General features: G+C 67.4%; 1 protein-coding gene across 4 annotated transcripts; it reads right to left on the bottom strand.

Moving 5' to 3' along the window:
• Nucleotides 1-2,892: 2,892 nt before the first annotated feature.
• LOC138060917 (AT-rich interactive domain-containing protein 3A-like) lies at nucleotides 2,893-21,166 on the bottom strand. 4 transcript variants are annotated; one of them, XM_068924961.1, is made up of 8 exons: nucleotides 14,022-14,126; nucleotides 13,278-13,398; nucleotides 12,104-12,176; nucleotides 7,387-7,570; nucleotides 6,836-7,080; nucleotides 6,186-6,455; nucleotides 5,691-5,780; nucleotides 2,893-4,599 (listed from the first exon to the last, which is right to left on the bottom strand). In XM_068924961.1, exons 2-8 carry the CDS (start codon nucleotides 13,368-13,370, stop codon nucleotides 4,448-4,450), a joined length of 1,107 nt encoding a protein of 368 aa, XP_068781062.1. In that variant the 5' UTR covers nucleotides 13,371-13,398; nucleotides 14,022-14,126; the 3' UTR covers nucleotides 2,893-4,447. The 4 variants fall into 4 exon arrangements, with proteins under 4 accessions (XP_068781062.1, XP_068781063.1, XP_068781061.1 ...); XM_068924962.1 differs by lacking the exons at nucleotides 13,278-13,398; nucleotides 14,022-14,126 and adding an exon at nucleotides 20,879-21,166; XM_068924960.1 differs by lacking the exons at nucleotides 12,104-12,176; nucleotides 13,278-13,398; nucleotides 14,022-14,126 and adding exons at nucleotides 9,179-9,239; nucleotides 10,551-10,844.
• Nucleotides 21,167-25,676: the final 4,510 nt, after the last annotated feature.

Below are 25,676 nucleotides of genomic sequence, written 5' to 3'. Positions count from 1 at the left end.
TCAGCCTGGGGCTGCTCCCCAGGCAGCACCCCGAGCAGGGTCTCCCTGTGCCCCACCACAGGCCTTGCCCTGCTCCCACCCCACACTGGCGATTCTGGCTGGGTTGGTGTCATCCTGGCAAGCCCGGTGTCCCCGAGCAGTCAGATCCCAAGCAGGACTCCTGCAGCCCACCCCACAGTGTGACGGGGGTAAGTGACCCCCTCGGGGCGAGATCCCTGCGGGTTGGGTGCACAGATGCCCCATGGGCTTTGATTGAAGGCTTCTAGGGATGTCCAAATCAGGGTTGACCTCCCAAGCAGGTATCCACAGAGCAGGGCCCAGAGCTGCTGGACCCTGGGGACCGGCTGGGGATGGAGCCCCAGCCCTTGGAGGCCTCCAGCACAAGATTTAGGGAGCGGAGGAGCCAGACACACCCTGCCTCTCTTCAGCACACACTGCAAGGCAGCAGGACCAGGGTCCGGCTCGGGCAGGACACCCCTTGGGCCCGGGGGAAGGTGGAGGAGCCAAATCCAGCACCCTCCTGGCCCCAGTGAGAGCCCTGTCCCTCCCCTGCCCTGGGTCCTGGGTCTGCCCTGGGACCCCCCAGCTCCACAAGGGGGGAGTCAATGCTAAAAGAGGGTCCCAGGGGTGCCCAGAACCACCCCAGGCAGGTGTTGGGGTGGACCCATTGCGCAGGGTCAGCGCAAGCTGCTGCCCCACATCTGGCCTCCCTGCTGGAGCCCCGTGGATCCTGTCCCTGTGACACCAGGACAGGAGGGAGGTCGGGGCCGTGGCCCCCCAGGACTGAAGACCAGCAAGCTGCGGGGCTAGGGCAGGCTGAGCGAGCAAGAGGTGTGAAGTGACGCACGCCAGCCCCCAAGGTTGGGGGCAGAGCCACCCACACAGGTGCCCTGGCTACGGCTGGAATCCCAGCCAGGCCACGGCATCCCCGGCAGGGCTGGGGTGTCCCCACACGCAGGGCAAGGGGTCTTGTGGGGAGGCACTGACGTCGGGAAGGGGGGAAGGGGTCAGAGATGTCACCTCTGTGTGGCACATGCACCCCTCCATGCCCTGTCGGGCCAGCAGAGACCCACACGTACACGTGTGCGTGCTCTTGGGCAGGAGAGGGATGCTCCAGCCGCGTCCCTGGGTTGGGGGCAGCCAGGGCCTACGTAGGCCCAGCGCACGCAGCCCGCAGCAGTGCCATGGCCCCTGCCCACCGCCTGGCGCTGAGGCCCTGATCCAGCACCTCTCTGGCTAGGCTGGATCGTCCCCACGGCCCCTCGCCCTCCGGCTCCTCCCTCCCACTCAATTATAGGCCCTGCGGGATGCGGGAAGTGGGCATCGATCGGGGCTGGTTACTCAGGTGACAGCAGCCGTGTCCCCGAGCCCCCCGGGGAGCATGGCCTCGCACGTCTCCCCCTGAGCCGCCTAATGAGGGGGAACATGGGGCGTGTGCGCCCTCCCGGCCCCCCGGGGCCCTCGGCGCTCGATGAGCCACGGCCAGCGCTGCCTGGCAGTGACAGGGGACGCGAGACCCCAATTACGGCCGGATCGATCCCGCTCCGGCCCCCCGCTTGCCGTGCCGTGCTGTGCCAGGGGGCTGCGGGAGTGCTGCCTGTGGAGGGGCCGCCACGCACAGGCACCGCACAGCCCCCTCTTGGGGGGCTGGCACAAAGACTCTCGGTCCCCTTCGGACCCTCCAGGACCCCCCCGCCCGCCCCATCCCGGGACGCCTGGGTCCCCGTCCCCGGGCCCCGCCCCGGCAGCGCTCGGCGCTGCAGCACCCTGGACAGCGCCGGCACCGCCGCGGCGGGGGGCCCGGCCGGGGTGTCCCCAGGAGCGCCGGGCTCTGTCCCCAGGGGTATCGGGGTCCCTCCCCAGGGGTGCTGGGGGTCTTTCCCCAGGCATAACGGGATCTGTCCCCATGGGTGCCTTTGTTCCAGGAGGGTCTGTCCCCAGAGGTGCTGGCATCTGACCCCGTCCGTGCTCTCTGTGCCAGGGGTCTGTCCCCATGGATGCCCTCCCTGCCCGGGTCTCTTCCCCTGGGTGCTGGGAGGAGTCTGCTCACATGCGTAGGTGCCTGTGAGTGGGTGCAAGCACATGTGTATGTGGGAGTGCCGGCATGTGTGTGCTCACACAAGCGCTTGTGTGCGAGCGCGACCGTGTGTGCATCTGAGTGTGCGTGCACAAGGCAGCGTGAATGCCAGTCAGTTTGTGCGTGTGAATGGGAGCGCGCTGAAGTGACCTGTGTGTATGAGTGTGGGGATTCAGCTGCTTGCGTGCCTCCGTGCTCACCCATGTGTACCTATCTCTGCAGCCGTGGGCACCCATTTGTCTACCTGCAACCCTTTCAGCTCCAGCCAGCTCACCCATGCCCTCCACGGGCACTGCCCGAGTGCCAGACTGGCCCGGCACTGTTTGCATCTCACCTGGCCGCAACCTCACAGCCACACAGCCATGCCCTTTACGGCCCCACAGCTGTGGCCTTTGCAGCCTCATGGCCGTGCCCCGTGTCTCTTGCCTGGCACAGGCAGCTTCAGGGAGCCACCCAGCTGTGGGTAAGCTACCCCTGGGCACCTTCTGGGGCTGGGCAGCCCCACGCTTTGGCTGGCACATCTGGACCTCAGCGCCCTGTCTGCTCCTACTCGCCCTTGAGGGCACAGGGGCATCTCTGGGGGCACAGGGCATCTGGCTGCCCCAGAGCCGGCTGCATTTTCCCCATGGAGCTGGGGCAACCCTGTGCTGGAGGCAAAGGTCAGCGGGCTGCGGCCCTTGGGCACAGCAGCTGCCACCTTATGGTGTCCCAAAAGGGGCTGAGAGGGTGTCCTGCACCCCCTGAATTGTTCCAAGCCTGGGCACTGGAGCGAAGTGGGTGACTCCGTGTCACAGACATTACCCTAGACACCAGTTTGGTTCATCAGTTCATTTCCTTTAATAGATATATAGAGAGAGTTGCGTTGCCACAGCGGGAGCACCCACGGGAGCCTGGCCAGCTGCCCCGGTGGCACCGAGCCGCAGCCTGGCCTGCCGCACGCTGAGGTAGAGGTGAGCATCGCCCCGCGCTCGGCCTGCTCTGTCACCCAAGGGTGTGAGTGGGCGGGAGGAGGCGCCTGCCCGCCCCAACGAGGTAGTTTGGCATGCCTGATGCAGCGGCCTCTGTCCCCCGACTCTGGGCCAGGGACCCTGGTGTCCGGGTGGTCTTTGGTGGGAGCACTGCTGGGCCTCGTTTCCTGTGACATGCCCCCCCTGTGCCACTGCCACCCTGCTCCCTTCCTGCACCCAAGAAGCTCCTCCCAGAGCATGAAGCCCCATCCCATGCCACACCCTCACACACGAGGCTCCACTCCCACCAGTCCCACCAGTTTCCCCAATATCTGCCCCCGAGTTGACCTGTGAAGTTCCCCTGGCACAACCCCGCGCCTGGACTAGGGCCGAGCTGGGGTGCTGGGGCCTGAGCTGTCCCCACTATGGGGACACCACCACCCTGGGATCGGGGGGCCACCCGGGGATCAGAGGGGCCGTGAGGGGACACAGAGCACAGGTGTGACGAGGGGGAATGGCACCGGGACAGCAAGCTCAGGCAGTGCGGGAGGGAGGCGTGCTGAGGGCACAGTGTGCGAGGGGAGTTGCGGTGTGCAGGGGCTGCAGTGTGTGCATGGAGGATGTGCACAGGGGATGCGATGTGTGCACTTAGGGGGTGTATAGGGGGTGCAGTGTGTAGGAGATACGTGTGGATTGAGTGTTTCATAGAGGGTGCAGTGGGTAGGGGGTGCAATGTGTGCATGAAAGGTGTGTACAGAGGATGCAGCGTGTAGGGGCTGTAGTGTGTGCACTGAGGGCGTGCGTAGAGGATGCGGTGTGTGTGCACAGCAAGGGTGTCCGTAGGGGATGCAGTGTACAGGGGACACAGTATGCGGGGCTCTGAGGTGCACCAGGCCAGCAGGGCAAGCAGGAGCTGTACTGGGGAGTCACCCGGGGGCACTGCCTGGCAGAGAAGGCGCCTGTGCAGGAGGGCACATGTTGGAAAAGGGGACACATGCGTGGCAAGAGGGCTCTCATGGGTGCTCACAGCCTTGCACTAAATCACTGCACGATATTGCAGCAAGAGGCACCCCTGGGTCTCCCATCCCACCTTGGTGGCCCAGCTGGGTCCCCTCATAACCCCACCCGCTGCCTCACGAGGTCACGTCCCGGGAGAACAGGAGCAGCCAGGGCCAGCCCCGCAGCCAGATCCCAGTGGGCACAGCCCTGCCCCAAACCAGCCACTGATGGGACTAGCTCTGCCCCACTGCCAGGCCACATTCTCACCCACAGCCAAGGGCACAGCCCCTCGTGCCCCCCAGGCGGAGGACAGACCAGTCTGCCTTGTCTCCGGGGCTGGGGCACCCATGGTGTCCATGTGTGGGGGCTCCCCATGGGCTGGCCCAGCTCCAGGGACTCCCGGCTGCTTCGGAGGGCATCGCCACTATGGTGAGGTGCTGGCGGGAGTGTGGCTGTGCGATGGGGCCGGGAGCAGTGGGTTTGGGGTGGGCATGGGGCTTGGCTGGCTCTGGGCACTCCCTCCACCGGGGCCACTGGGCGCTGGGGGGGCCGTGGGCCGGCGGGCGAACAGGACGCCTGGGGAGCGAGAAAGACGGTGTTAGGGCAGCCTGGGGCTGCCTGCTAATGCAGGCAGAATTGGGACTCTACACCCCAGGCCCTGTCTCTTCCCCTCAGTGGGTCTCTGTCCCCGTGACCCCTCATCCAGGCCCCCCGGGATGCCCTTGCCCATGTGGGACAGCCCCTGGGGTGGCCCAGGACCATTTGGCTGGCAGGCCCCTATGTTTCTTAGGCCTGACCTTTCCAGCTCGTTAAGTATTTATTTGCTGATGGAAAAGCCTTCTATTTTAATTAGGGGTGTCTCAGCAGGGCAGGCAGGGAGCTGGAGGGCATGGGGCAAGCTGCTTAGCCAATGAGGGGCACGTGAGTGCCCATGCCCATGCTGCGCAGGGCCCGGCAGCGGCCCCTGCCCTGCCTGGCACAGCGGGGCTGCGTCCCAGCACATGTGGGCCCCCCAGGCCACTCAGCGGGGTGCCAGCAGGGCAGGCGTTGGTGCATCCTCCCCAGGCACCCACAAACCCTCCAGGCTCCTCGTACCAGTCCCTGCCCAGGGCCGCTGGGCTCTTGGGTGCCTGTTGGTACCTGACAGAGCCTCTACTCCAGCAAGGCATCCCAACAGCGTCCCGAGCCCGGCATCTCTTCCAGCACCTGAGTGCCCTTTTCTCTGCATCCACCACCTCCGCCCACATCCTCCAAGCCCCCTTGCACCCAACACCCCTCGCTGCACCCTGCGGGGGGCCAGCTAAGGAGGTTGAGACCTCCTGGGCACTACAGCATTGAGATGGCCCCAAATCCAAGCACTCTCTGTGGGGCTCAGACTCCCCATGGTTGGGATTGCCCAAGGGCCTTTTTGCACCTCTCAGCCTGAGTCCATCTGTCAATCTATCACCCCCTTGGTCCTTTGTTGCTGGCCCCTCCCGGAGGACAATTTCCAGCCTTGCTGTCCCCCTCCTTCACCTGCCCCCTCTCCCCAGGCCCTGCCACTTCATTACAATGGATTTTATAGTAAAGACATCAGATTGAAGGAAGGACTTGCTGGCCAGGCAGTGGCTATAAGTTATTGGATTTCCCGGCCGCAATTACACGGGCCAAGCGGCCCTTCTATTTACCTGTGTAGACAACTCCATTTATTTCTATTGACATGTTGATACTGCTAATGCCGTTGGTGGACAGGTTCAATGCGGTCTCCTGTCTGTCATCTGGGGAGAGGAAATACCAATATGAGCGTTAAGAGAAACAGAAACAAGAACCTGCCAGAAAGAGAAATGGGGCCCCATCTTCTCCGGGCAGCTCGGCTCTCGAGGCCTGGCGGATACCTGCCCATCTCCAGCTGGTGCGCTGGCCGTGGCAGGGCTTTCTGAAGGTCAGAGGAATCACAGGGCTAACCAGGTAGTCCTCCTGGGCTAACCAGGGCACTCGGTGCCAGGGGATGGCTGGCAGAGGCTGGGGGGGTTGCATTCTGGCCTCCCTGTGCCAGGCTGTGCCTCCCATGGTGCGCACCCATCCCTGAGCTCGCCCTGGATCCTCGAGGCCATTTGGCTGCTCCCTCCGGGCTCTGCACCCAGGGTGTCCCCATGGCAGGTAATGCGCACCGTGCTTGCTACCTCTGTTGGAGATCTTGATGTTCATGGGGAACTGGGACGCCATGGCCAGGAGGTTGTGCTGCAGCGCGTGCTGCATGAGCCGCTGCTGCTCCTCTGCCGTCAGGGCCACCTTCTTCTCTGGGGGCTCCCCCGTCTCCAGCTTCTCCCGCAGCTGCTCCAGCACCGCCGCCTGCGACGCAGCTGCTGCCTGGGCTGCCACAAGGTGGTGGCCAGCCAGTCCCACGGGGATGGCGATGCGGCCGGGCACCGGTGCTGACAGCGCGCTGTCTTCTGCAACGATGGGGAGAGCTCAGCAGGTACCGCTCGGCCCTGGGGATGGCGGAGAGCAGGAGACAGCGCCCATCTCTCCATCCCCAGCTGAGCAAGCACCCAGGTCTTGGCCCACAGGCTGCCTGCTCCTGCTAAGCACCAGTGGGCAAGGGGGACACAGAGAGGAGGGCACCGTTGGGAGCATTTGGATTTGGTTCCCCTCTAGAACTGGGTAAGACAGGAAAAATAAAGCTTGTTCAGTCCCAAGAGACCAAATGACCAAAATTGCTCCTCTTTTCCCTATAAACCGGGCAAGAGCAGCCGAGGAGGTACGCCTGCTGTCAGTGGTACACATTTCTGGGAGAGATGCCCAGTGGGGAGCAGACGTGGCCCTCACCCACCTTTCTTAACGGTGTGCACTTGGCTGATCTGGCTGCAGCTGTGTGTGGAGATGCTGAGGGCTGGCAGGGACATTTTGGGGGAGCCCAGCAGGGTTGGGGTGCCAGTGGGTGAGTAGTTGAAGAGTGCTGTCCCAAAAGTCTGCCTCCGTCCCTCTCGCCGGTTGCTGTCGATGGCAGCCTGGAGCTCTCCCGGAGAGCTGAGCGCCTGCTTCTCACATTCATAGGGGTACAGGTACTTCATGTATCTGTGTGGGAGGGAGCCAGGATGAGACCCAGCACCACGCGGCTCCTGGCCACCCCTGGGCTAAGCGGGGGGGACTGGGGTGGGGATGGCACCCATGCTGGGAAGAAGCAGAGCCTTCTGTCTCCCCATGGGACACTCCAGCTGTAACGCAGCACATGGGTGCGAACAGAGTCCCGGTCAGGCGCTGCGGGCAGGGTCGGGGCTCTGGGGCTCCTGAGCCAGCAGGATGCCCCGCAGCTCATAGCGTGGGTAGAGAGGGCCACGCTTGGGTGCTGGCGTGGGGAAAACCCGGCGCCTGGGTGCTCACTGCGTGCGGAGGGTAAAGGCAGCACTGGTGATGGAGGTAGGTAGGTTGAGGCCCTTGGTGATCTCCCGCCAGATCTTCTTGTTGATGACTTCGACCAGGCCCCCTTTGTCCGTCACCAGGCGGTACAGCGTGTACAGGTCCAGCACCTGCTTGGCCATGATGGGGATGCGGTTCACGGGCGTCCCTTCCAGCCGCGCACGGGAGACAGAAAGGGATGCAGGGTGAGGCCACGGGGATGGAGACCCTCGCTCCCCAGGGACACGACCGCCCCTCGCCCAGCCGTCCTGGGACAATGACAGCCTCGTCCCCACCACCGCAGCCGTGCGCTGCGTCCCCCAGCCCTGCTCCGCGCCAGCGCTGGCTGCACCAGCAGGGCTCTGAATGCCTGCCGGAGCAGGGCTTTCACTTGCCACCCCACGCAGCAGCAGCCGTGGGGCTCATGCTGGGCTGCAGAGCCTGCCCAAGACACAGGCAGACCCTGAGCGAGCCCTGCGCAGGCATCAGAGCTGGCGCTGCGGGTACCGGCTGTCCAGCAGCACATCCGAAGAGAGACCAGTCTTTCCTTTCCCAAAGCTGCGGGCGTGCAGCAGCTGGCAGGGTGAGCACCCACGTGGCGGGGAGTGTGGGGGCGGGCAGGCGGGACTGCCAGGATGCCCACGAGCAGGGTAGACCCCATCACTCTGATACCGCGTCCCCATCGATGGAGACCCTGCAGAGCTGTCAGTGTGGCAGGGGAACGGGCCCGCTGCCCGCTGAGATGTAGGGGCATGGTGGAAGGGCAAAGAGCCTCCCTCAGAGCCCCCTATGGAGGATCTCACTCCATAATGTTCTTACAACTCCCTATAGAGCATCTGCCCCCTAAATCTCTCCGAGCCTCCTTCAGGGACTCTCCCTGTTGTTCCCCTCAGAGCTACATAAAGAGGGACCCTCCCATAACCCTTATAGAGGGAGTCACCCTAAAACCCCCATCAGATACCTCTGTAGAAGGACTCCCCCATAACCTTTATATAGGAGCGCACCCTATAACTTCCTTCAGTGCCTCCTTTGGAGAGTCTCTTATAAACCCCCCTCAGAGCTCCAGAGAGGGTCTCTCTCCACAAATCCCCAGAGATACCCCCCACCCACAGATCCCCCCAGCACCCCCGACTGCTTAAACACCCTCAGTACTTCCCCCTGAGAGACCCGACCCGAAATACAGACCCTGACCCTCACCCTACGAGAGCCCGTCCCCAGCTGTCCCAGCCCCTGAAGCGCCCCTGCCCTCCCTCTGGGGCTGACCCGCCATCATTAACCTGCCCTTCGCCTTTCCGGCTTTACGGGGCCATCCCGATTTACGGCCAGAGCCCTCAACAGGCAGCAAGAATTACAGCCGCTGCAACTCTGCGGGAAGGGGCCGGCGGCACGACGCGGTCCCGGGCCGTCACCCACCGTGCCGGGGCAGGGGGACGTAGGACCCCCCACACCCTTAGGGGTGCCCAGCACCCCTGGGCTCTGCGAGACCAGCACGGCCCAGCACCATCCCCATGGCCACCGGCTCCCGATACATCCCCTTCCCCAATCTCCAAATATCCCCCCCGCAAATAGCCCGGCGGCCCCTCGCTGCAACGGGCCGGACGCGGCAAGCCCGCAGCGCGGCGGCGGGGGCTGCGGCAAGGCCGAGGAGGGGGCCAGCGTCCCCTCCTTATCCCTTCCTCCCCGGCGGCGGGGAGCGGGCGGTATCGGAAAGCCATCCGTTTCGCTGGCGGAGGCTGTCAGGGCCGCGCTTCGCCCCTCAAACGGAGCCGTCACTCACCGCCGTCCTCCAGCATCCCTAATTTATGGCCCCGATATTGGCTCGGCTTCTTCGCATAAGCCTGAAAAACGAGCTCTTTTTATTCTTCTACCGCGTTCATTTAACTTTCTTTTCTTTCCCCCCCCCCCCAACCCCGTCTCTGTGGTTTGCCCTGGTCGGGAAGGGGGAAGAGGAGTTTCTCCTCTTGGGAGAGAGGCAGAGAAACCCCGACCGCCTCCGCCCGGGCTCCGGCGCCTGGGGTCACCAGGATGGGGACAGCAGCAAGCGCAGTCCCACGCAGCTCCCGGGGGGGGGGGGGGGGCAACAGCGAGAGCCGCTCGCCCGGCACCGTCCCCCGTCCCAAATCCCCATCCCTCGCCCACCTCCGGCCCCGCGCCTGCCCCAAAACGAACGGCGGTCCGTTCTCCCTTCCTCTTCCTCCCCATGTCCCCCCCCCCCCCAGCCTTGGTGGGTAATGGAGAGGGCTCGCCATCCATCTGGGGGCCGGGGCGGGCGGCCGGTGCCTGTCCCGCTGACAAAGGGACCTGTCTCGGCCGCCGCCGCAGAGGCAGAGCGATGGCCCCAGCCCCGGCTCCGGCGCGCCGCACAAAAGCCCATTGAGGTGGCGCGTTCATTGTGGCGCTGCAATTAGCTCCCTGATTGATTAACGGCGCCGCGTTATCGGCAGGGCCCTCGGCTCGGTGTGGGGTGGTGGGGGGGGGACGCAGCCCCCGCCACCCCGGGCGCTGCCCTCCCTGCCTGCCAGCAGCGTGGCCCCCCACCCGGGCCCTGCTCCCCCCGACCCCTTTCGTCACCCCGAGGCGTCTCCGGGGCCGGGTGCTGCGCCCTGCGGTGAGGGGCAAGCCGGGGGGTGCACCCCGCCCCCAGCAGGGCCCATTTTTCAGCCCAGCTAATTTTGCATCCCGCTAACGAATGCCCGTGCCTTAATTGCCCTGAGAGATGGGGGGGGGGCGTGCAGCCCCCTTCATTAGGGCTCGCCATGGAGACATCGATGGCCCCGGGGACAAGGCACGGGACCGCAGCCCTCGGTCCCTCTGCCCACGCGCCCCTGGGTGCCCGCCGGAGCCCGAGAGGTGCCCGTGCTGCTGGGGCCACAGCTGCCCTGCTGTGCGCCAGGGCCACCAGCTTCCCACGCGCCCCCGCCACCCCCGAGGACCTGTGCCACCACCAGTGACCCTGTGCCATCCCCAGCAACTGTGCCAACACCAAGGACCCTGTGCCACCCCCAGCAACCCTGTGCCCCCTCCAAAGAGCCTGTGCCAGCCTGCACCGCTCCACGCCAGCCCCCGGGGTCCCGTCCCTGCTGCACGTGGCCCCCGCGCCCTCCCTGCGTGCGGCCCCCGCCTGCCCGGCGCCAGCCCCTCGCACGCACCTCGGCTCCAAAATCCGCACGCGGGCGCCAGCGGGGCCGCCTGGGCAGGCGCGCGCGGCCGCAGCCGCAGGCAGAGCCCTGCGAGCCGGCCCCACAGCCTCCGGAGGTAAACAGTGACATTCCTCCACCCGCCGGCGATGCCCCGCCATTCGGCTCCAGCCGGGCTCTCCTGCACCCCGCCGGCCCCAAAAACACAGGGGGCGCGAGTGCACCCCCCCGCCCGGTCCGTCCCGGGCAGCAGCGGGGCACAGGGGCCAGGAGCGGTCACCGGCTCCCCCTCCTCTTCCTCGCGCTGCCGGGCGCTCGCTTAATTAGCCCCGACCCCACCAGCCAGGGAGTTAATTAGCTCAGGAGAGAGAGATAATGAAGGTGCGGAGCAGCCCATGAATCTCGCGGCCCCGCGCGCTGATGGATGCTCGGGGACCAGGCAGCGCCGGCGCTCCCACCTCCTCCTCCTCCCCGGAGCCGGCGAGTGGGACCTGGCACCCGGGGCTGCCCCGTCTGCGAGGGGCTGGGGCTCGGGGGGGGAGGGTGGCAGAGCCCTGAGCAACACGAGTTTGTAGGGTCTCAGCCCCCTCCCGCCCCGAGGCTGGTCCCTGCTACCCCACAGGCTTCCCCATCGCTCTGGAGGGCAAGGCTCGGGCCGGGGGAGGCAAACGCCCCTGCTCTCGCCCCGCGCGCAGCCAGCCCCCCTGCACCCCCCAGCCTTCCCCCGTTAATTAGCTCGGCATTAACCTCTGCCTGGGGTTTACTGGCTATCGAGCGGCGTGTTCATTAATCCACACACCGGCAAAAGGCTCTAATTAATACGGCCGGCCACACGCCCGCGCTCGGCAACTTTTAATTGTCGCAAGCCCAGCTGGGGAGGGCGAAGGTTAAAGCGTTTATCGAGTCCCCGGGAGCTGGCTCGGCCCCCCGCGCCGATAGCAAAGATTTCCGATGCGGCCGGCCCGGCTGGCGGGGCTCTTAACCCCTGGGCGCCCGGCGCTGCCCGCGGGGCCGGCCCCGCTCCCCGCATCCCGCGGCAGCGCCGCCGGGCACCGCTAACAGGTATCGCCGCTGGGCATCGCTAACGGGCACCGCTAGCGGGCATCACTGCTGGGCATCGCCGCTGGGCACCGCTAACGGGCAGCTTGGGCAGGTATTGCTGATGGGAAGCACTAACGGGCTTTATCGCTGGGCATCGCTATTGGGCATCACCACGGGGCACCACTAACGAGCATCGCTTATGAGCATCACTAATGGGTACCACTAATGGGACAGCTCGGGAGTGCTGGGGAGCTCCGCTGGCCAGCAGCACCCTGCAGGGTGGGCACCCACCCGTGGCACCGGGGGGCAGATCTGGGGGCGGGTAAGTGCACGCGTGACAGTGACAACGTCGGCAGCCTGTGCGATAACGCGTGTGTTCATCCGGGCAGGTCTGAGTGCAGCCCACGGGATGTACGGCGGGGGCTTGCAGAGGCCTGGAGCAGCTCGGTGCCCGAGTACCCGCCGGGAGCCGCGGGCAGGGGCCGGGTGCCAGCGAGCGCCCACCCCAAGCCACCCACCTTTACCTCTCTTCTGCATGAAGCCAAAGAGGTCGTCCAGGAACTCCTTGCGTTTCGGGTCCTCGTCCAGTTCGTAGAGCTGGAGGCGGGAGAGAGGGGGTCAGCGCCGCCGCGTGTCCGAACGGGCGGCGCAACCGAGCGAGAGAGCTGCAACGGCTGCCAGCGCGCGGGCACCGACGCAGGCGAGCGCGCGCATCTGAGCGCCCCTCAGCTGAGGAGCCCCCCGCCTCTGCTGCAGCCCACTGCCGCCCACGGCACGGGGATCGCCCTGCGCCCGCCGCTCCCCATCCCGCCGGCGCCTCCGCTGTGCGGCCTCGCTGCCCGAGAGGCTGCTTGAGTGCCTCGCTTTCCCTGCTGCTCGCCGCTGTTTTCTGGGAGGAAGATGACGCCGAGCCGCGGCGAAGGGCCAGAGCCACGCGGCAAGCAGGTCCCTGGGGCCGGGGCAACGGGGCAGGCAAAGCAGCCGCTCTCCAAAGAGCGTGAGGAGCCCTTCTGGCAGAGAAGAGGTCTCTTCCCCACGCCCGGGGCACCTCCAGGGCCGCCTGACCCCACTGCACCCCGGCCAAGCGGCCGAGCGGGTCCGCAGATGGGCGCGCGTGAGCCGGTGCGTGCACCGCTGCGCCCGTGCAAGCCGGCGGGCACGCGTGCAACCGTGCAGAGACATGCGCGTGGTCGCGCACGTCTGTGTGATTGACGGACTCGGCTCCGGACCCGCGGACGCAACCCGCAGGCTGAGCCGAGTCCTAGAGCTGCAGCTGAAGGCACCCAGGAAGGAGCCGGGGAGACGACGGGACCCCCGAGAGCAGGGGCGCGCCGTGCCGTGCAACGCCCCGTGCCCGCCTGATTCCAGCACAGGCCCTCAGTGACCATGACAAATTGGAGCCCGCCAGATCGATGGCCCCAGCAGTAAAAGTCAGAGCGCACCAAGGAAAAATTAGCACCAATCGAAGACGCTATAGACACCGATTCCTCCCAGCGAGCCAGGCAAGAATTTAAAGCCATTGAAAAGAAACAAAACTCAGCAGTCCAGAATGGATTTCCAAAACATATACAAAGAAATGCAAGCTGCAAAACAAAGTCAGGCGCAAAATAGAGTCGTTTAAAAAACAATGGTCCTGGGAAAGGCCGTTAAAAACCAATAGACGCGTCCCCCCACCCCTGCACACAACACATCATTCACCGGGCGGATAAAGGGAGCGGAGCTGGGAGAGGTGTCAGCAACCGGCGTGGGCCCTCCGAGGGACGTCCTGCCCGTCCGGCAAACTTGCCTCATCCACGGGTGCTAACGGCTGGTCCCTAACCTGTTTCAAGGGTGTTAGTGGCCTGTCCCTAACGTCACCCATGAGTGCAACCTCCCTGTCCCTCACCTCATCCAAGGGTGTGACCTCCCTGTCCCTAACGTTGTCCATGGGTGCTAGCAGCCTGTCCCTCACCTCATCCAAGGGTGTGACCTCCCTGTCCCTAACGTTGTCCATGGGTGCTAGCAGCCTGTCCCTCACCTCATCCAAGGGTGTGACCTCCCTGTCCCTAACGTTGTCCATGGGTGCTAGCTGCCTGCATCTACCCTACCCCACGGGTGCTAACAGCCCGTCCCTAAACAAACCCATGGGTGCTGACCACCTGCTTCAAAACCAATCCATAGCGCTAACTCCTTGTCCCTTCCCACCTCTGCCCGTCCCTTCCCTGTGCCCGGGTGCTACGCGTCCGTGCCGCGACGCCCGCTGCCGCCTGCCCACCTCCAGCGCCTCGCCGGGCCCCGCTCCCCCCGCCGAGCCATCGACCGCCCCAGCTGGGTCCGGCTCGGCGCGCCCGCGGCGGCTGCTTTGCGAGGCAGGCGCGCGGGGCTCTCGCCCTCCCTTGCGGCTCCGCGTCCGCCGGAGCAACCCCCCCAAAACGGCACCCGCTTCCCTTCCCCGACTCGTACTGCTGCTGCCGCCGAGCCGGGACCGCTCCCGGCCGCGGCGCCGCCGAGCCCGGCTCTAAGCCCCACAAACAGGGGCGACCTCCGAGCATCGCTATCTGTTTTCCCACCGCTTAGTAACCTCTAACCTTTTATCTGCGGGGCGGCCGCGCGCAAAAACCACGTTACGTCAAGCAGGGAGCGAAGGTCGGCTGTCAAGCGGCGACAATAGCCAAATTACAGGGGGGGGGGGGCGCGAGGCCGCCCGGCGGGAAAATCTCAGCCCCTCAGCGGGCCGGCGGGCCGGGCGCCGGCTGGACGAGGCAGGGCACGATCCCCCGCCGCCGGGGTCCCGCAGAGCCGCGGAAGGGCAAGCGCCTCCCCGCGCGCAGCAGGCAGCCAGCCGGAGCTGGGGATGCGCCTGGCCCGTTAATAAACCATAAGCGGCTTCGCCTTCCTGGGGAGCTGCCCCGAGCTCGTTAGGAGCACAGAGCGATCCCCGCGCCGGCCGGCGGGATTACAGGAAACCCTTTCGCTTGCTGCTGGGGGGCAGCTGCCTCCGCGTGCAGCAGGGCACGGGGCCGGCAGCCAGCAGGCAGGGACCCCCGGGCACCCCCAGCCCTGAAGGAGGACCCGGCTCCAGCCCCGGCGCAGGTCCTCCTCTTCCAGGGTGGGCGCTGCGGTGTCCCCCTCCCCTGCATCCGTTGGGGACGGGCTAGCTACGTGGCACAGGCGCAGCCCTGCGCGGTGACGCACAGTCCTGTGCAGGCACGCACCGTCCCCTCCGCGGGCACTCGTGACTCCTTGCACAGACAGCAGACAGCCCTGCACAAGCGTGCACGACCGCACTAGGGCATGCACGACCTGACACGGACATGTACAACCACGCACAGACGTGCACGAGCACACGCAACCCTGCACAGGCGCGCGCAACGCCCCTCGCGGGGGCGCACAGCTCCACGCGCGCCCGCGCCTCCCCGTGCACGCACGCACCACCCTAAGAGGGGCACACACCCGCCCACAGGCACGTACAGCCCTGCGGGGGGGCCCACGACCCCGTGCAGCCATGCCCAACCCCGCAGGAGCGCGCACGACCCTGCACCGGCGCACACAACCCCGTCTGCCTGTGCACAACCCCCATGCCGGAGCACACAACCCCACATGAGCACGCACAACGTTGCACCGGCGCACGCGACCCCCGGACGAGCGTGCACCACCTCGCACCGGCGCACGCAACCCCGCACGGACACGCACAACCCTGTTGGGGGGGGGGGGCCCTTGTGCAACACCAGCAGCAGCTCCCGCTTGCAGTGACCTATGAGCAACGACCCTTTTAATCGTGTTTGTATTGATATAATTAGTAACTCATTTAACGCCATCGATGTAACTATATTCCTCTATAAACAGAAGTATTAAACTGTCAGGGCCCGGGGATCGATAGCCCGTCGGCGCGCAGCTCCGCGGCCGCGGGGACCCCCCCAAACCCCGGGCACCCCCTCTCCGCCCCGCTCCGCTCGCTCCCCTCATCCCGTTGCCGTGGCGACGTCTTTATTCCTTAAAGGCTGGGGATAACTGGGGGGGGGGGGGGGGGGCTCGTCGGGCAGGTTAAAGGTCAGTGGGTCGAACAGGGTTTATTAAAGGGATGAGAATAGCCCTCGCGCCCCCCTCCTCACCCCCCCCCCCCGGCCTCCTGCCAGCGATTAAACAACCTCGTTAGCACCTTTCCTTGGCGGAGGAGGTGCTGCCCTCCCCCAGCTGCAGCCGGGGTCCCGGCGCCTCCTTGGAGGGGTGTCCCACTTTGGGGGGGGGGGGAACAAACCCCTCGGGACCCCCCTCACGCCGCTCAGCGCGGCGACCGGCGTTTAAGCCGCTTAATCCGGGCCGTATCGATGGCGAAGCCCCGCTCCGACCCCCCCCCCCGCCTCGCTTTCCCCACCACCCCCCAAAGCTGCTTAACATGCACCGCATTGATCAGCCCCGCTGCTAATTTTTCCAGCCGGCCGCCGCTCACGCAGCGAGCTCGCTCGATGGCTCTTCGCCCGCCGGCCGCGGTCCGGACCGGCGCGGAGCCTGCGAGGGGCAGCGGGCGGCCGGGGGGGACAGGAGGAGGATGAGGAGGATGAGGAGGATGCTCCGCGCACCCTGCCGCCACCGGCCGGACGCCCGGTGGCCCCGAGCTGCCGGCGCCGCGGCCTCGCCGCCAGCCTTTCGTCCCGCTTAATATTTAACGGGGCTTTATAGGGCAGCAGGTTTAATCAGCGCTGATAACGCGGCGGATCCGGCGGGTCGTGAAACCCCCCCGCCGCCGGCCCGGCGAGCGGGGTGTGCGGGCGCCGGCGGTGCCACCAGAGCCGCCTGCTGCAAACATTAACCCGGCCGGGGGCAAGGTGAGGGACTGTTTGCGGGCGGCGCTGGCCTTGGGGCCGGCAGCCCCCTCCCCGGCGGCCAGGGCTCGCTCGGCCCCCGGCCTGGGCCCGTTTCGCAGGAGGGAAAACTGAGGCGCGGCAGTCTCCTCCTCCTCCTCCTCTTCCTCCTGCTGCTGCCCGGCAGGCCGCCAGCTCCGGGGACCCGTTTGGGGAAGCACCCGCCTCGGGTCCGGCTGGTGTGTGCACCCCTGCGCTGCTCGAGGCTGGCGGGCACCCATGTGTTGGGGGGGGGGGGTTGGGCACGCCTCGGGGTGTGCAAGGCACGCCTGGCACACGTGTGTGTGCATGCACCGTGTGGCTGTAGGCATGCTCACCCCCGGCGGGCTGCACACCCACTGCGCACACATGACCACACAGATGTGCACTGGGGGGGTGTGCGTGCATGCACAAACCCGATATGTGTGTGCGTGTGTGCATGCACAAACCTGGTATGTGTGCGTGTGTGCATGCACAAACCCGATACGTTTGTGTGTGTGCATGCACACTGTCTAAGTGTGTGCATGTGTGTGTGTGTGCGTGCACAAACAAGGTGCGCATGTGTGTGCATGCTCACTGTGTGAGTGCGTGTGTGTGCGCATGCACAAACCTGGTCTGTGTGTGTGTATATGTGCATGCACACTGTGTGTGTGTGCGTGTGTGTGCGCATGCACAAATTCGGTGCGTGTGTGCATGCGCACTGTGTGAGTGCGTGTGTGTGTGCATGCACAAACCTGGTCTGTGTGTGTGTATATGTGCATGCACACTGTGAGTGTGTGTGCATGTGTGTGCGTGTGTGCACGCACAAACCTGGTCTGTGTGTGTGTGCATATGTGCATGCACACTGTGTGTGTGTGCGTGTGCGTGTGCATGCACAAATTTGGTGCGTGTGTGAATGCACACGGTGTGAGTGTGTGCATGTGTGTGTGTGTACGCACAAACAAGGTGTGCATGTGTGCATGCACACTGTGTGAGTGTGTGCATGTGTGTGCGTGTGTGCACGCACAAACCTGGTCTGTGTGTGTGTGTATATGTGCATGCACACTGTGTGTGTGTGCGTGTGCGTGTGCGCATGCACAAATTCGGTGCGTGTGTGCATGCACACGGTGTGAGTGTGTGCATGTGTACGTGTGTGCATGCACAAACCTGGTCTGTGTGTGTGTGTGCGCGCGCATCCGTGCAGCAGGTATGCGCGTACGTCTGGGCACACCGCGCGTGTCTGCACACATGGGGTTTGTGTATATCGAAATCCAGTGTAAATGTGCTTTTAGGGGAGGGAGCGTGCCCCAGGGCTTGTGTTGGGGGTGCTAAGTGACCCTCCCACCCTCGCGCCCCTGCGGCAAGGTGATCCTGGCCCCGGCCCCGGCAGGTGCTGCCCGCCGCCTCCGCACGGCCGGAAAAGCCACGCGGCCGAGCAGAAAGGGCACCCGGGGCTGGCGCCCGCCGCCGGCCGCCCGCGCCTTCCTCCCCGCCACGGGCCGCCGCTCCCAGGGCCGAAACGGCCCGCAGGGGAGCGCAGGAGCACGGCGGCCGCGGGGCAGGCGCCGCGCCGGGAGCGGGGACGGTCAGCGCCGCGCTCGCCGGCGCGGCACGCGCGAGGCTGCATCCCGCCACCGGCCCCGCGGGGACGTGCCGGTGCAAAGAGCGGAGGAGACCCCCGGCTCCCTGCAACCGCGGTGCAGGGGACCTCCCGGACCTTGGCCCGGGTCTCTACCCACGTGCCGTTATCAAATGTACATAGACCGTCGCCGGGGGCTGATGCAAGAGGCAGGGGGCTCTCGCCGACGTGCAGCAGCAGAGCCGCTGCCCCAGCGCCGAGCAAAGGTCTCTCCAGCCCCCCAAACGGGCACCTCAGGAAATGCATAAGAACAGGGCGCGTATGTAGGATACGTCCCCCACGTATTCCCTGCCGTAAAGCCCCTGGGTGAAGCAGCTTTCGGGTTTCTCAGCCCTGAGCCCTCCCGCTGTTCCCGGTTTTAGCCCCCGGGGCAAGGAGATGCCCCAGGCGGCTGCCGCGGCGGCTGGTCCTGCGCCCCCACCCCGCTCCGTCCCCGCCGGGGCCCCCATTCCCCCCCCCCCCCCGGATTTGGGGACGCCTGTGCTTCGCCAGCCCAGCCCGGGAGCGCCGCTCCAGGCTTTGCAAGCGCCGCCCCGCTTTCGGGGCCGCCCTCATCCTCGGGGGCGATTTCCGTGGCACAACCTCGGGAGACGGGGAGAGCCCCGCCACCCTCCCCTCCTTTGCCCGCTTCCGGCTGCTCGGCGGCTGCCCCGAGCGGAGAACCGGTTCTCCAGGCTGGGCGAGACGCGGCCCCGCCGCGGGGAAGGGCCGGGGGGCAGCCGGCGCCAGGGCAGAGGACGTACAGCCTGGCGTCGGCAGCCTGCGGGGATCAAAGACAGCAGAGAGAGAGAGCTTCCTCCCCCGTCTGGAAGAGAGCAAAGAGCTTAACGCAGGGCAGATGATTGACCCCCTTACCCAGATGGGGAAACTGAGGCACGGGCAGGCGGTGGTGGTTGGGCCGGCGGAGCAGCGAGCGCCCTGCAGCGGGGCCGTCCATCCTCCTGGCGTCGGTCTTGCACCCGCCTGCCCTCTCCCAAACCGAGCCCGGCCGCCCCGGCACAGCCGCTCGGCGTCGAAATCTCTGTGCCGGCCTCGGGGAAACCCCACGCCGCGGGCTCGCGGCAGTGACAGCGGGAGGACGGCCGCCCCGTGGACCCCACGGCACTGCAGCCGGCCCCAAACCGCCGCCGGCTCCCGCGCGGGTCCCGGTACCTCCTTCCTGCTCAGCCCATCGCGGCCCGTGCAAGCCACCCCGGGGCCATCGGTCCCCTTGTCCCTGAGTGCACCGCACCGAAGGGACATCCCGCCGTGCCCCGGGCTGGCTGGGACACGGCGCCAGCTGGGAAGGGGAGCCGAGCCGTCCCCACGGGTCGGAGGCACGCGAACACCTCTGCAACGGGGAGCCGGCTCCTTTCCGATCCGGCTTTGGGGAAGGCTAGAGGAAGCCAGCCAGCACCGGGAAGCTCCGGCGGGATTCATTTCCCCCCACCCCCCGCCAGCATCCTCCCTTCGATCCCTCTCCCGAGTATTCACATTACGTGTTGTTTAAGGGAGAGCCGCCGGCTTCGCTCCTGCCCCGCGCGCCGCTCTCCGAGAGGGAGGCGCGCGAGGCGGGAAGAGAAATGCCTGAGATGCTTTCTCGCCGCAAGCCTGCCGGGGCCCGGCAGGGAGGAGCCGCTGACCCCCAGAACCGGACAATCCGCCTTTTCCCGCGCGTGTAACGCAACGCTCGCCCGGCTGAGCTATTCGACCTACGCAGCGCGCCCAGCCCGGCCGTGCCCGGGCCGCTCCGGCCGCCGCCGCGGCAAACAGTCCCGAGGGCGGCGGGCCGCGGGGCCAGCGCCGCCGGCTCGCCTACCTGGCGCGTCCCAGGTAGGCGTCGAGCGGGGCCGCGTCTCGTCCGGCCGCTTGCCGGCCTCCGAACGGAGCGGCGCGACGGCGCAACGTTAAATAAGCGCCGAGGTTCGCCGCGCCGCTGCCTCCGGCCGACGCCGGAAATCACCGGGCACGTGGAGAAGCCGTAACGCCGCCCAGTCCCTTGCAGAGACCCCCCGGCTCCTCGGGGTGGCCAGAGCCACCGTCGTCCCCCCCCCACCCCATCCTGGGTGGGTGAGCGGCACCCACCCCAGGCCGGGCGCTCGACGCGTCCCGCTGGCAGCGAGACGCCGGGAACAAAGCCGAATGCTGCGGCGCCTCCCGCCCCTGCCCTGCCGGGCCGCGCGAGCCCTGTCCTCGAGGCCGGGCTGCTTCATGGCCCCGCCGCGAGCGTCCCCGCCGCTCAGCCAGGGGACAGCACCGGGCAGCCGGGGGACACCAGGGAGCGGCAAGCCGGGGTGGGATGGGGCTCGGTGGCGGGGAGGGGGCCCATCTGGGGTGCGACAGGGACAGCGTTTGGGGGGAGGGCAGATGGGGGCACAAGGGGATGCCTATCAGGGTGGGACGGGGCTTGGGGACGGGGGCAGCAGGAGGTGCCCCCTGCAGGAGGGACACGGATGAGGCTCGGGGCAGTGGGGCACTAAGGGGTGCCCATGTAGGGTGGGATGGAAACAGGGTTTGGGGGCAGTGGGGGGGCACCAGAGATGCCCATGTAGGGTGGGATGGGGCTTGGGGACAAGGTCGGTTGGGTGCACTAGGGGTAACTTTTTTTGGCTGAAATTTGGCGGCAGCAGGGACGCCCACCCGAGGCAGGACTGGGATGGGGCTCGGGCGAAGTTGGAGGGGGGGAGGCACCGGAGACGGCGCTTTGGGGTGGGCCGGGGCTGGGCTTTGGGGGCAGTGCGTGCAGAGCACTGGGGACGCCTATTTGGGGAGGGGGGGACAACAAGGAAGGGGCTTGGGCGCAGCAGCAGATGCCTGTTTGGGATTGGCAGGGGGGCTTGGGGGCCGGGGGACACCGGAGATGCCCGGCGGATGCCTCCTACCTGCTTGAACTGCTCCTCGTAGGTCCACTCGTGGGGCTGGGGCGGCGGCGGGTCGCGGGGCTCCCCTTCCTCCTCCTCCTCCTCCTCCTCCCCTTCCTCCTCCTCCTCCTCCTCCTCCTGCTGCTGCGGTGGCGGGCGCGGGCCGGGGGCCGGGCGGCGGCGGGGGGCGGCGGGGGGCGGCTGCCCGGGGCCGGGCTGCGCCGGCGGCCGTCGGGGAGCGGCGTCGGGGCCGCGGGCCAGGCGGGCCGCCTGCTGCCGCTGCAGGCTCTCCATCACGGCCGCCAGGCGCAGCCCCCCCGCCGCCCCGGGCCCCCGCGGCGGGGCGGCCGGCTGCGGGCACAGGGCACGGCCTCAGGCGCCGCAGGGCGGGGGGGGGGGAGGAGGAGGAGGAGGAGGAGGGAGGGGAGGAAGCATCCCACAGCCAACCCGTCCCTTCCACCATCATCACCCCTTCTTCTCCTGCCCCCGGGGGCCCTGCCCGAAGTTTGCCGCGGACCCGCCGCACCCGTTGGTGGGGGGGGGGGTGTATGAGGGAGGGACCCCCCTCCCTCCACCGCTGGCCCCCAGCGGGACCCGCACCTCGGTCCTACCGGGGAGCGTGTCCTCCTGCACGGCCCCACCGGGGACTCTGCCCGGCCGGGGACCCCGGCTCGCTCCCACGGGAGACCCCCACCTCCGTCCCACCGCGGACCGTGTCCTACTGGGACCCCCCTCCCCGGCCCCACGGGAGACCCCCACCTCCGTCCCATCGCGGACCGTGTCCTACTGGGACCCCCCTCCCCGGCCCCACGGGAGACCCCCACCTCCGTCCCATCGCGGACCCTGTCCTACTGGGACCCCCCTCCCCGGCCCCACGGGAGACCCCCACCTCCGTCCCATCGCGGACCCTGTCCTACTGGGACACCCCTCCCCGGCCCCACGGGAGACCCCCACCTCCGTCCCATCGCGGACCCTGTCCTACTGGGACCCCCCTCCCCGGCCCCACGGGAGACCCCCCACCTCCGTCCCACCGCGGACCGTGTCCTACTGGGACCCCCCTCCCCGGCCCCACGGGAGACCCCCCACCTCCGTCCCATCGCGGACCGTGTCCTACTGGGACCCCCCTCCCCGGCCCCACGGGAGACCCCCACCTCCGTCCCATCGCGGACCGTGTCCTACTGGGACCCCCCTCCCCGGCCCCACGGGAGACCCCCACCTCCGTCCCACCGCGGATCGTGTCCTACTGGGACCCCCCTCCCCGGCCCCACGGGAGACCCCCACCTCCGTCCCACCGCGGACCGTGTCCTACTGGGACACCCCTCCCCGGCCCCACGGGAGACCCTGCCCTGCCGGCGACCCCCTCCCCGCTCCCACGGCGGACCCCGTCTCACCGGGACCTCCCCCCCCGGTTCCCACGGCGGACCCTGCGCTACGGGGACGGGGCTCCCCGCGCCCCCCCGCTGCCGCCGGCCCCCGGCCGCCCTTACCGGCGCCGCCCGGGCCGCCAGGCTGGGGGTTTCCGCCGTGCCGCCGGCTCCGACGGCGCCGCCCGGGGTCGCCCCGCCGTCCCGGGGCACGGCCGCCTGCTCCGCCCGGTGCCGGCCCGCCGCTCACATGGCGCCGCGGCCGCCGATATTTCTTTTATTCCGCAGCAGATGAGGGTGGGTGGGATTTTTTTTTTTTCTCCCCTCTTTTCTTTCTTTCTCTCTTTCTTCCTTTTTTTTTTTTTTTTTTTTTTTTTGCAACAAGTGGCAGGCAGGCGAGAAACACCCCTCCCCGCTCCCATTTGCTAGCGCACGTCAAGGGAGTCAGCCGGGGAGGGCCGGGCTTGCGGCAGCCCCGGGGGAGCGCCCGGGCCCCGGCCCGCGGGGAGGGGGGGGGGCGCTCCACGCACACGCGTGCCCTGCGAGACGTGAGCGTCCGCTGCGCGCGAGCGGCTGCAGCGAGGCTGGGCAAGGCGCGCCCACGCGTGTGCGTTTGGGCAGAGAGGGTGAGGGCTTGCCTGCACGGCATGCGTGTGCGCCCGCTGGGAGAGGCGAGCGTGGGGGCCTGCACGCCTGCAGGTAGAGGCCCGCGGGGAGAGCGGAGCGCCGCGGCGGGCGTGCGCAGCGCGAGCGTGCACGCAGGGAGAGCTAAGGGTGCGCGCGCCTGCGCGCGGCGCGAGAGCTGCACGTGCGTCGGGTGTGCACGACACCTGCCTACAGGTAGGCGCGGGTGGGCGCCGTGGCGGAGCTGAATGCGTGTGCGCGCGGTGTCTTGGCGCACGCGTTTGCGTGTGCGCGCAGCCGAGGAGCTCAGTGGGCGTTGCGTGCGTGTGCGTGCGTGCGCGCGCGCTGCTTAAGGAGGGGTGCGGTGTGCGTGCACCCTGAGGGAGTGCAGTGTGTGCATACGTGGTGGGGAGCTGGGTGGGCAAACGTGCATAAATGCAATTGTGTGTATATACGCATTGTCGGAGGGGGCTGAGCATGTGCATTGCGTGTGTGTGCATACGTATCTGTATACGTTGTTGGGGAGCACTAGTAAGTGCCTATACGTGTGTGTTGGGAGGTGGGTGTGTGCATTTTGTGTGTTTGCCTGTAGGTGTGTGAAGTCTGCGTTGGGAGAGGTGTGTGTGTGTGCGTGCTGTGTGTGCACAGGCGGGTGGGTGTGTGTGTGTACCCACACTGTCTGCCTGTGTGCAGGCTACTAAGGGGCATTGCAGGCGAGCTGCGCGCGCTGCAGAGCCCCCCAGCACGCCCGGGGCTTTGTTGCCGTTCTTGCATTTGCTTTATTCTTGTTCCTCGAGCAAGACTAGCCCAGCTGGCACACACATACGCGCATCCGTGTGCACGCAGACATATGCATGCCCGTGCCTGAAGGCATGCACGCGTGCACATGCATGCAAACGTGAAGGCATGCACACACAAGTGTGTGCCCAGGGACACGCACGCTTGCTTGCCTTTCCGTGCACGCACACACGCACAGGCAGCACGCATGCAACCCACCTGCCTGCACGCACATGTGTGGTTGCACCCTCTCCTTCTGGCACCCGTCCGTCCGTCCATGGGGTGACTCAGACAATGCTTCTGGGCACTCTGGCAGCGCTAACACCCACCCCGGGGGCATGCACATACCCTTGGGGGGGGAGTGCCCAGCTGGGGCCTGATCCTGGTCCTGAGGCCTCTTGCTGGTCCCTGGGGTTGCCTCTTTCTGCACGGCTGGGCCAGGCCAACGTGCAGGGCCGGCAGCCTGACTGCATTGCAGCATGGCCTGGACCCCCAAACAGGCTCGCAGAGCCCTTGCCCCTTGTTGGGGTGGGCAGGATGAGGCCATGCATCGCTCCATCGCAGGAGGGGCTCAGCACCGCCAACCTGCCCCGTGTCTCTGCTTGCAGCGGGGTAAACTGAGGCGCGGGGTGGACTCCCCCCTTCAGGTGGGTCTCCGGACGTTGGGCAAAGCCAGGAGCTGGGGTGAGCACCCAGCACCCCAGCCCCGCTGCCACCTGCGCCAGCCCGGTACCTCGCTGCTCTGGGGTGGGCCGGGTCCTGCGGCAAACGCAGGGTTTTCCCCTGGCGGGAGCATCCCCGCAATACCCCCCTGCTTCCCCTCTGCTGACAAGACGGGAAGCCACTTTTTCCTGCCCTGTCCGCGGGCAGTGTTGGCAGGAGAGGAAGGAGCCGCCTGCTCCTCCTCGGGCTCTTTTGGCCGGGGGCAGCCGGATGGTTTGCGCCGGTCGCCGGCATCCCTAGCAGCATCCTCAGCGGCGGGATGCAGGAGAGAGCGGCTTTGCCCCCGTCCCACCCGGCGTGGTCCGCCAGGTGGTTTGCCGGGAGCGTCTCGCGGAGACGGCAGCTCGCGGCTGCTGCGGATCGGAGCTGCTTTGCTCTCGGACGCGGCAGGCTGGCGCGGGGCCCCCGGGCGCTGTTTATCTTCGCGCAGGAGATAAAGCAGCTGTCGGCCGTCCCATTTCGTGCCTGGGCGGCTGGAGCTCGCCCTGGCCCGTCCTCTCCCGCCGCGGCGTGGAGGCTGCAGCACGAGGAGGGACGTCCTGGTGCGTGCCGGCCCCGGCGCCAGGGCTCCTGGGTGCTCCGGCACGGCTGCACCGAAGGGCTCCGGGCCGTGCTGCTTCCTCCTGCCCCGGCTGCCCTGAGGCCAGGCGATAGGCTGAGCGCAAGCTGAGCTCGGCCGCTTCCCCGTGCCTCAGTTTCCCCACTGCAGGCTGGGCTGCTCCGCGGCCCGCAGGAACCCAGGCGGCCGGGGAAGCTCCCCCCGCTCAGGGCGAAGGGTCACGGTGCCACAGCTCCGTTCCTCCTTTAAACCTCCACGGTGGCAGCAGCAGCTCTGGGGTTCGGCACACGTGTCATGAAGTGTGTCCGTGCTCAGGGCCCCCGAGGCAGCGAGGAGGGCCGTGTCCCTGCCACCCTCCCGCTCAGCGGCCTCTTTGCACCGCCAGGCTCTGGTGACGCTCCTGGCTGGGGACAGAGAGAGATCCCCCAGCCACACGGGTACTGACGGCGGCGGCGGAGGCGGCAGCAGCTACAGGCTGTAGGTGTAGACGGGCACGGCAGACAGCGGAGCAGATGCAGAGATACTCTAAACAGAGAGATACTGCAGGAGGAATCGGGAGATAGATCCTGTGGGCTGATCGATACCCACCGCGTGCGCAAGGACAGCAAGATAGAGCGAGCCGCAGGGGGAGGGCGTTCGGTGGGCTGCGACGTGCGTTTGTCCTCGCGACGGCTCCGGCGGCGGCTCCGCGGCCCGGGGAGCTGCAGCTCGCGGCCGCTTTGGGAGGAGCGCTGAGCAGCGCTCCAGCAACGGGACGGAGCTGGAGCCCTTC

This window comes from Struthio camelus, chromosome W (assembly GCF_040807025.1).
Source record: "Struthio camelus isolate bStrCam1 chromosome W, bStrCam1.hap1, whole genome shotgun sequence".
Taxonomy (NCBI): Eukaryota; Metazoa; Chordata; class Aves; order Struthioniformes; family Struthionidae; genus Struthio; species Struthio camelus.
This window is presented reverse-complemented; position numbering and strand designations above follow the sequence as displayed.